The sequence below is a fragment of the Cenococcum geophilum genome (genome assembly GCF_001692895.1).
Source record: "Cenococcum geophilum 1.58 unplaced genomic scaffold K441scaffold_47, whole genome shotgun sequence".
NCBI classification, from domain to species: Eukaryota; Fungi; Ascomycota; class Dothideomycetes; order Gloniales; family Gloniaceae; genus Cenococcum; species Cenococcum geophilum.
Genome location: NW_027137605.1, coordinates 701,893 through 712,977, shown reverse-complemented (window position 1 = coordinate 712,977; position 11,085 = coordinate 701,893). Strand labels below are relative to the sequence as shown.

General features: G+C 38.1%; 1 protein-coding gene across 1 annotated transcript; it reads left to right on the top strand.

The window, feature by feature from the left end:
* Positions 1–9,376: 9,376 nt before the first annotated feature.
* On the top strand, positions 9,377–9,998 carry K441DRAFT_579212 (uncharacterized protein; the record flags this gene model as incomplete). The annotated part of the gene is made up of 2 exons (XM_067644325.1): positions 9,377–9,588; positions 9,647–9,998. The coding sequence occupies 2 exons, from the start codon at positions 9,377–9,379 to the stop codon at positions 9,996–9,998; spliced, it is 564 nt and encodes a 187-aa protein (XP_067499943.1).
* Between the last annotated feature and the right edge of the window lie 1,087 nt (positions 9,999–11,085).

The following is an 11,085-nucleotide window of genomic DNA, read 5'->3' as shown; positions in this document are numbered from 1 at the left end:
TCTGGACCGTACCTAAATTAACTAACTAGCTTCTTCCGACTTCTTTTCTAGTAGTTATAATATCGTACTTAAAGCGTTTGTAATACTAATTATATATAGGCTAGGCGCCACTAACCATGCGGACGCTCTTATAAGGCGTAAATAGGATATAAATAACCAGACAGCTATAAAGATCTTATTATAGACCTAGGCGCTACTATAACTAGAGTACCTTAACCTTTAGATATAGACAGAACTAAATACAGACTCTTTAGATGCCGAGATATGCCCTATTAACTCTATAGAACTAGACCTTATTAATAAACTACTATAGGTAAACTATACGGCTCCTTCTCTATAGGAGTACCGCGAAAAGGCAAAGAGCGTTTCTAGCCTATAGTCCCTTAAAGGTAGACTACTTAAGCACCGCAAACGGCTAATAGTAGCAGAGGAATAGAACTTACGGACTTAGCTTATTACTAAAGTATATACCTAGGTCTCTATAACCTACCCTAAAAAAAATAAAACCTATAGGATTATTAGCGACCGCTACTACTAGCCCGGAATAATTATAAATATTAACCCCTATATACGGAACTATAATAACTGCTATAGGTTTATAATTCCATAAGACAAAACTTTAGGACTATTAAAACCCCTCCTAATACCTAACCGCCCCTAGTAATATATCTCTATAGACTTTTATAAGCTACCTCTAGACCGTGACGGTTATAATATAGTTATAATCCTAGTTAACTACTTTAGTAAGCGTCTGTTTTTAATTCCCTATTATAAGAATATTAATACTAAAGAGGCGGCCCGACTATATATCTACTACGTTTACCAAATTTATTAACTACTAGACACTATTATATCTGACCACGGACCGTAGTTTATATCAGCCTTTTAGAATAAGTTTACCCGGATTTTAGGCATTAAGCTAAAGCTTTTTATAGTATATTACCCCTAGACAGACGGTTAAACAAAGATTATAAATTAATACTTAAACCAGAAACTTTAGCCTTTTATTAACTACTTCTAAAATAACTAGGCCAAACTATTACCCTTAATAGACTACGCCTAAGCAACCTTACCCCATAACTCTACTAGATTTGCCCCTATTTAACTAAAAATAGGTTACCTACCCTATATAAGCTTTAACTGGGAAAGACCAGAAGGGCCCTAGACCGTATATAAAAAACTATCTTATAAGGAAGCCTAGCAGTACGCTAAGCGCTTAGAAGAAGCCTAGAGAGTAGCCTATATAAACCTAAAAAAGGCTTAGAAATTAATAGAATAACAGATAAATAAGTATAGGCGCGAGCCTAACTTTACTATAGGCGATATAGTTTAGGTTATAATAAAGAACTAGAAAATAGAACGGCCTAGCTATAAGCTAGACTATAAGATAGTAAGACCGTATAAGATTCTTAATAAAGTAGGCAACTTGTATAAGGTTAAGCTCCTAAACTTAATTAAAGTTTACCTTATTTTCTTACCGGATAAGTTACGGAAAGCTATAAATAACCTACTGCCTAGATAAAAGAATAAACCTCCCCTATTAATTTAAGTTAATGGCGATAATAAATAGGAAATTAAAGAAATACTAGCCTATAAACTTATAAAGGGAATATTAAAATATTGTGTTAGTTGGAAAGGATATAACCTAGACCTTACTTAGTACCCTATATAAAACTTTATAGGTAGCCCCTATAAGCTTTAAAAGTTTTATAGCCGTTACTCTAATAAACCTAGACCACTAAAGTACCTAGACAAGTAGATAGAATGCTAGTATAATAAAGATAATAAGCTACTAGAAGAATATAAGAATAAAAACACCCTAGAAATTTCTTAGTTATATAAGGTCTTAAGATATTTAGGAACTTTAACCAGCGGTTAAAGCTATCTAATTAGTTAGATTTTCTTACTAAGACTTTTAGCGACAAAGCCTAAGGGCAGGCTTTTTTAGAGGGGGGGGTAATGTTACGACACTAAGGACTTAGCAGAACTACGCACCGGTAAGTTGCCACAGATTGCCGCATATTACGGTTACGTAACGCGAAGATCTTATAAAACATTAAACGGCGCTACTTTTCTTCTCCTTTCCTTTCCTTAGCTTTAGATTCTCGTTTATAGACAATCCAATTATATAGGCTTACGCGACCCTTTTGCTATGCTTATGTCTCGATTAACTAAGTCGCTAATAAAGGCCTTAAAATAAGCAATAGAACTTAACCTTAATCTACTAACCTACTACCTAAACCTACTACTTGAACCTATAACCCGAATCTAACAGCACGACATTAGGAAGGGCTTATACTAGTAAGAAGGATAGATATACTTTAGGAGAGATATAGGGTAAGGCTATAGGGCCTCTAGAGCTTTACGGGCAATGTAAAACACCTATAGGGAGGTACTACTAAAAATTTAAGGGGTATTTTTATAGAGTAGGCGTTGTCTCTAGGCACTAGGGAGGGCGTAACTCCTTATTAGACACTTGTTCCACCTTAAAGGAGCTTTAATAACCCTAATTAAGCAATCCTACGCCCCTATATACAGTGTATATAGCAGTATTATTAACCAAGCTTATAATAATGAAGTTTATTCCGCCCGGAGGCACTAAGCCTAAAGGGCACTAGTACTATATTACATAATTACGCTTCCTTTAGTCTCGCCATATTCTCGTATAAGCCCATATATATGCCTTATTTTGTATTCCTTAGTGTTACTTATACCTTATTCTACGAGATCTCGTATATAGCTAGTAGCAAGTAGTCTTAGGGGGCTGTTCCTCTAAGTATTTAGTGTCCTATCTTCGGCAATTAAAGCGAGATCTACTGGTGGCACGAGGGTGCGTAGTATAGTGTTGGTTAAAGCGTAGAGGGGGGGGGGGAGTTTCTAACTGTGGTAGATAGGTTATTAATTTAATTCTGCCTTAAGTCGTCTGGTAGCTATTACATATTTTACTATTACTCGGACTACGTCTACATTTAGTGTCCACTGTCTAGAGTTGGTTAACGCCTTCCCCCTAAAATAGAAGGATAAGCTGCCTCTTCTTATATCTATTTGCTACAGCATTTACTCTTAATATAATGTCTATTTTATACACCTAAAGAGGAAGTATTTAACTGTTTCTCTTACCTATCCGCAATTATATTAATCTAATTTTGCCGCTCTAATGCGGTACAGATACCTATTAAGTTATATTATTTCTATCCGTAACTAGGCTAATATATTTACCTCTTTTTACTTAAGGGAGTTATATAGCCTACGGGTATGTTTACCTAGTAGTACTATATTTATTTTTCTTAAATACCTTTCTACTCCTTCTAGTAGTGTTTTCCTACCCCACTATTTTATTCTTGCGGTGTTTATTATTATAGCCTTAGCCTAGTGTTATTATCCTCGCAGTAGGTGTCCTTATATAGTAGCTCGCTATACTACTACTTTTGCCTTCTTGCCTAGTTTAAACTCCCCTTAAGGGACCTATATAATAAGAAAATGGTTACTTCTTTACCTTAATATGTAGGCTATGTTATAGATCTATATAATACTTATTTAGCCAAATTATTACTTAAGTTAGCTAATCGCTAGTAGTGCTGCCTAATTACTAGTAAATATAGTAATCTATCTCCCCTATAGATCTAGCAGTAAGCACCTTATTACTATTAATATTATTACTAGTTTAGCTATATATAGGTTTTATTCTGCTCTTGGTCCTAGTATAATTAAGTATATAACAGCTTCCCTATTTAGCGTATTGCTAAGGGTGTCGTAGACGATATCTCCTATCCCCACTATACCTCTCCTCCTAGACGAGCTTGTTGCGATCTATATGCCTTAAGTAGAGTTAGCGGCTTTAGTTGCCCTATCTTTATCTAGGTTAATGCTTATAGGTAGTTAGTTCTCCTATAGTAGTACCATATAGGGCTAAATAACCTCTATTTTATCTATTAGTATATATCGATATATATAGGCTATCTTCTACAGTAGGGACGTGAACCTCTAGAGTACCTTTATACGGAGCCTTAAGAGCGGGTTCGTCTTATATAGCGTATTAAGGTTAACCTATAACTTAGTAGCCCTCTCTAAATGCCGCTCGCGTACTAACCGTATACTTACTTTGGCCTCCCTAATAACCGTAGCTACTATATAAAAAGTTTCTATAATTGCCTGCGCTCTAATTTTTTATACCTTATTTATTATAGCTATAGCGGAACCCCTATAGGCATACATCTAGATATTTAAGGCGTAGTCTACCACTAGCGCTACCGTTGCCCTAAACAGTTATCTTATAGTTAAAGGGGATACCATCTGGAGTCTCTTTAGTGCTATAGCTATAATAAGGCCCTTAGTAGCTGCTTTTGTAATATATTACTTATACCGAAGCTCCATATCTATAACCACCCCTAGGATCTTAGCTATATGCCCTAGTATAACTATTTTTCCTTTAATTATAAACGGGGTAGTATTAGTCCGGTCCGCGTTTCTTATAAAGTGCACTAGCATAGTCTTTTTACCTTTAAATATTACGCTACTTTGTTTCTCTTAGTTTATTACTCTATTAATAATAGCCTAAATACCTTTATAGTTTGCTGTTACCGATAGTCCTATAACCTATACATTATAGTTATTTACAAACGCCATTAAGCCTCTATTTATATTAAGCCGGTACTAGACTAAATCGGCGTTAAAAAAGAGGAATAGTATTAGCGAGAGCGGTAATCCTTACGGTAGTCCTACTTATAGTAACTATTACTAGTTAGAGGTATAGCCGTTAACTAAGATAGTCGCCATATAATTAGAGCAGAATGCATTAATCTACCGCACTAGCACTAGCGGTATACCTCTTGCTATAAGCCTCTATAGTAGCCTTTCTTTATATACTCCATTATATGCACCCTTTATATTAAAGCTAATAAGGCTAAGCACCTTCTTAGACCTTTACGCGTTGTAGATATATTCTTATAGTAGCAGCAGCGCCTATTTAGTAGAGCGCTTCTTCCTCGCCCTAAAGTAATTTGTAGGTAGTAGTCCAAAGGTCTCTACCGCGTGTAATATTCTCTTAGTAACTATAGACTCTAGCACCTTACCTAACGTAGATAGTAGAGAGATAGGCCTCTATACCCTTGCCTTTATATAGTCTCCTTTATTTAGCTTCTTAAGCGGTATAATCTTAGCATTTCTCTATTAGTTAGGAAGGTTGCCCTTATCTAGTAAGGTCTAAAAAAGGAGCAGGACCCTATCTTTTATTACCGGCTATATCTGCCTCTACACTATCGCTAGTAGGCCGTTATTCCTTAGCGCTTTTTAAGGCTTTGCTATAAACAGTTTCCGTTCTACCTCTTCTATTATAAGACGCGGCATTAGTGTTAGCGTTTATTAAGGCCGTGGACTTTTATCCTCTATTCCTACTAGCAGCGGGGGAAAGAATATAGTTAATAGCTCCGCTACTTACTTATCTTTACCTTCTATAGTAGATCTATCTATCCTTACTAACGGTGGTATCTTATTAAACGCTAAGTTGCCGCTTAGGTTAAGGTATTTTACTACTTACTAAATATTTATATTATTGGCTAGGAAGTTATTCTAATATATTCTTTTCTATTTCCGTATTACATTATAGTATTCCTTTAAGGCCTTCTTTACTTATTACTCTAGTTCTAGTACTATCTAGCCTACTTAGTATTAGTTCTTTACCTAGTTCCTCTAGTAAGTATATACTCGGCGGAGCTTTGTAAGGTCTATTATCTACTACCTTTTTATATATAGTAACGGTCTAGCTTTTAGAGTTAATGCGTGAACTACCTTTAGTACTACCTCTATAAGCCAGTCTGTTTACTATTATACTTTACCGCCTACTAAAATAATATAGAGGGTAGTAGCAATCCTATTTCTAATTTTATTCTATAGTGCGTTCTTAAAAAGTATTCTTTATTCTATAGCGTGTTTAGGGACCGTAATATTAAATATTATCTTAATTACCCTATAATCAAATCCGTTTTCTATCTTATATATAGTGTACTTTACTATTATAGATGCTAGCTTATCTAATGCTAGGATTAGGTTAATTATTATCTTACAGTTACTATTTTACCATATTTTTATATCCTTAGGCAGTAGGCTATATAGGGAGTAATCTCCTATAAGATTAATAATTGGGTCAGCTTCTCCCTATCTTGCTAGCAAGATATTATTTTCTCCCTATAGCTAATCGTGCCGATTAAAGTCTCCTGTGAGTATTATATTGGTTTATATACCTATCTTGTTTTATATTTCTTAGATTAGTTAGCGTAGTTTACTAGTTATATCTTATAGTGCTTCTATATTCTTTCCCTTAACGTATACTAACACTACTAGTACTAATCTGTCGGAAAGGCGTAGCACCGCTATAATAAGGTTTACTAATTATACTGGCACCTATACAGCCTTGATGTCTTTTTAAATCTATAGCATACTCTATACCGCCTATCTCTCTTCACGCTAGGCCGTAGGTATTACCTTAGTCTAATTTAGGTGTCCTATAGGGACTATTACAACTATATCGTCCGTTTTCTATACGTATAGCTCTAATATTGCTAACACTCCAAAGTCTTTTAGTTGTTTATTGTTTATTAGGCTCTGCTATACTATACTCTACTTTTGGATATTTAGTTAAAGTACCTAAAGTATTTTATATATATCGGGTAGGATAAAGCACTTAATAATTTTTACTAAATAATTTATATGGTCCTCTACAAGGTATGCACTTTAGAATTTATCCTTGGCAGTTATTATAATAATATCCTTCTTAAGCGCATCTAGTATATATTTACGGTCTTATAAATACGAATGCTTTATATCCTAGTGTTTAATACTAATAGCATTATGTTAGACCGCTTTTAGGTTTATAGGTTCTAATATAGGCTAATTCCCCTATAATATAAAAGTATTAATTCTATAGCAACCGTACTGCCTTACTACTTTTAGTAATATATATAACTATTAATCTATATACCTTTTCTATATCTTTTTTACTAAGCTATCCTATCTAGGCTATATATATATTATTCTCTTTTCCTAATACCTCTATTGCTTTATCTTAAATTTTTTCTTCCTAGTTAAAAACTGCTATTTAGTTAGCATTATTAATTTTTACTAGGTAGAGCTGGTCTTGTAGTACCTAAACACTAAATGCTAAGGTTTTTTAGGCCGCTTCTTTTATATATTAGAGCTTAACTTTATTTCTATAAGTTATCCTAATACGTATAGGGTTCCTAGGGTCTTTAATTACTACTATATAGCACTAGCTCTTATAGCCTTCCGTTATATATATATTACTTTTAATTACTTACCTAATTACCCCCAGTTATGCTTTATTCTTATTTTCTTCTTTAACTCTAGATATATTAACTATACAGTATAGCGTATTAGTAATAGTTAATAGTATAGTATTCCTTAACGGGAAGGACGTTAGGTTACTTAGTTAACTATTTAGCGGTATATAGGTAACCTCCACGTATAACGGATCTGCGCTTAGTAGTATTTAAATATTAGATAATTAGGTCTAGATTACCTCCATCTTTTTTATAACCTTTACTCTAAGCGCATTAATCTACTCTATAAATATTTTAGTAAGGGCTTTAATTTAGTTTACTTATACCTCTTTCTATTCCTCTATTGCCCCTAATAGTAACGTAACTAGGTTAGTTAGCACCTTAATCTATATGCTTATTATATTTGTCTTTTTAGTTATTACTTAGTTTACTATAGTAGCTATTATTACTAATTACTCTGCTCTCTTTTTGGCTATTGCGCGGTTTCTTATTAACCCTATCTAATCCTTAGGACGTAGTTTTTTCCCTATACGCTTTGATCGTGGTGCCCTAGGGGCCACTGCTGCCACGTGAACCGTATCTTCTATATCGCTCTCGTAACTATCGTGTTCAAAGGCCTTGGCTGTCTTGACGCGTTCCCGACGCGATTGACGCGACAAGCCTCCTTCCCCCTCTGTCGTCTCCATCTTCCCTCTCTCAACTTAAATACTGCGTGTTAGGGGGGGGGGTGTATAATATAGATAATCGAGCTCCCGCTCTGTCACTAGGAGCAATGTAAATTAGTTTAATATATGGAGTCTTAACCAAGCTTAAGGGAGGGTGTTGGAAAATAAGCCCGCAACGATATCACGTGATAAGACTTGTGGGAGAAAGCTCTTGGCAGGAATCTAACCAATTAGACAAATTCGACCGGCGGTCGAAGTTCCTTGAAATCTCTTCAACCACCTATATAAAAAAAAGTAATACATAGAGTTTTAGCTCCATAACCTTAATTCAACACCTATAGCATGNTGCAGTGTGAACCGATCACGTCACATAGACGATGGAAAAAGGACATTGCTTTCCCTCGCGTGCCTTTATCACGTTCAGCTTGCCATAATCTGCTAACACCGTGCACCATATCGATCACCCCTTGTACACTAGGTTCGGAGGTGCTGAAATTAATTTATTCCTAGGGGGCTATAAGGCTTTGAAACCGCGGGTATTATTGTTAAAGCTGCTTAGCTTCAATCAACAGCTTGGATGTAATGGCATTTCTAGAATTGTTAAACAAGTCTTTGTAATTGTTTAAATACGGTCGCACCTATCCAACGCCCTAGGCTCCAACAGCCCAAAGAATTTGCGCTACGATATCCTGTAAAGAGTCCTCTCCTTCGGAAAGCAGTTCTGCTAGGATATTTGGGTCGGTTCTATTGGATAATCTTTCTCGAGCGCGGCAGCCGTAGACCTTGGCTCGATTTCTTGCACCCGTCTTCATGTCCTTTAGAGTGGCATGGGATGTTGAATCGATCGCCGGGAGCTTCAGCATCTTGTCCAAATATCTCAGCCGACTTGCAGAGCTCGCCAGCTCTCTCAAACAGGTGGTCAGCCAACTTCTTAAGGTACGCGAGGGGTTTCTCCATCTCGGTAAGCGTGCGACTAAAGGGAGGATATTAAGGATGCCCTGACCTCAGGGCAGCTGTACACGTGTGCAGATGCAGTTTGAAATGCGCGCGGACGACGTTAACTCAAACGCCGCACTTGGACAAGACAGCCAAGGAAACATGCATATTCTGAGACGGGGCGTAGTTCACATTGGGGGCGGTGTCAACAAGGGACAGCCACCTCAGGTGCCAGATTAGCGGGCGTAGGGCGAGATGACGCACTGCCCACTAGATCTCGTGCGATTGGCATTTCACAGTACGTTGCAAATACATACACCATTCAGCCCCGCAACTTCGCCCCTTGTTTGTGTGCAGAGCAGAACTTGTCAACGGCGGTTCCAGTATGTGTACAGTACATTGTAGAGAGCGACACTCGAGGGCTCCTTGTCACATTTACTTTCCTCTCTCTACACATCGTCTCCATCGTCTCGCAACATAATGAAGCTGTTTCACCTTCTATTACTTCTTGCACCACTGTCCTGCTCTCACTTCGTCCCAGCATCTCATCAGGCAGCACTCGTCGACCTGGACCATCACACCGAACGCGAAAGAGTTCCCGGCGACAATCCGGCATATTACTCTCGTGAAAAAGCAGCCGATCAGCTCTTCGAGATACTCGAGTTCACCGTATCTCCGAACCCACCGATTGTGTAAGCGCGACATCGACATGATGAGCAACCATCCGTGGCGGATGCTAACGAAACGTAGAGACCACCGCATATTCTTTTACCTCCGTGGCGATACGGGAACCCGTGATCTACCCGGACTGGCTGACGCTACGCTTGAGCTTTGGGCTAATCGAGTCAATTTCGAAGACGAGCCCGAGTATACGATCAAGAAGAACATCTCCGATTTTAAACCATTCACCGTAAGGAATGAAGACGACTATACCTATGGCGGACCGCTAGTCCAGGGAATCAATGAGATGGTTGGCGATATGTATCTACTGGATTTGGGACCCGATCATGGGATTGTGGTCCTCGATATTGAAGCGGTAGCTAGGCTGCCGGATGGTGGAATCTTGTTTGCTTTTGAGGCTAGAGTGGTATACGAGGTCTAGTAAGGATGGATTGATGGGAGCCCAACATTGTGGCCTGGTGGGGCTCCGATACGTCTAAGTGATTTTGTCTTGTGTGGTTCTGCCGCCTCTCCATTTCCTCCTGTCCATTTCTGTCGTCCTGTTCGCCAGTGCATCTCTTCGAACTTCGTAAGGGCGCACAATTTGCGCTTATGGCATGATAGGAAGCTTGGCGCAAAGGCATTCTCAGAGTCAAACATACCCAGGGAAACACGGTGCCCTAGTTGCTACAGTGTACACAACATAGGTAGACATCCAGGTGGACAGAGTTGCACTAGCACAGCCTACTAGGTGGCAATGGCTTCCGAATGACGTCCTGCAGGATCGGGCGTAAACGTTGAATGCATCCTGATGGGACCAAATCCGTCGAAGTAGCCAACGCCACTTGTCCGAGTCAGATTATCGTACGAAAATGTTTGATTTGACTGTTTCACATAGAGACTATCGGACGTGGCTCAATCCTGAACCTTGCGAAACTGGGTTTCGTCTAGTACGTTGACCGATTGCAGAAGTCTATTGGTTCTGAACTTAGTCATAATGAATGTTCTACCGCTATTGACCTCTTACGGAAGTATTCCTTTCATTGCTAAGGGTTATACACATCTTCGGAAAGAACTTATGGCCTTCGAATGTTTTAAAGCGAGCCACCCCCCAAGATACTGGCCCTAGTGTCATATCTTAGGCAATTGAGTTAGGGAAGAGGTGCGAGGTTCCTTTTATCATTTGCCATGAGCGTGTTCCTAGAAGTCATTCCTTTGTTAGGGAGGGTAGTTGTAGATGCGCAGTAGGGAAGAGAGCTTCGCCTGAGTGCATCGCCCCAGATATTAGGATTTAAGGATTGGGCGTAACGGACTTTGCTACTTGATACTGTGTTCATTTAGAGATTCCCATGATGTGCACTGTGCGGAGACCGCTATATAAAGAGCCGAATATATTTGTGAACTTGAGCTATTTATCATATCATTATTTGTTATTTCAATCTTACGCCAAAGACTTTAGCTCGGACGACGCATTTCACCTATACTTGAACTATTGAAGCCTACTATTTGCCCTATGCTGGGTCTATCGA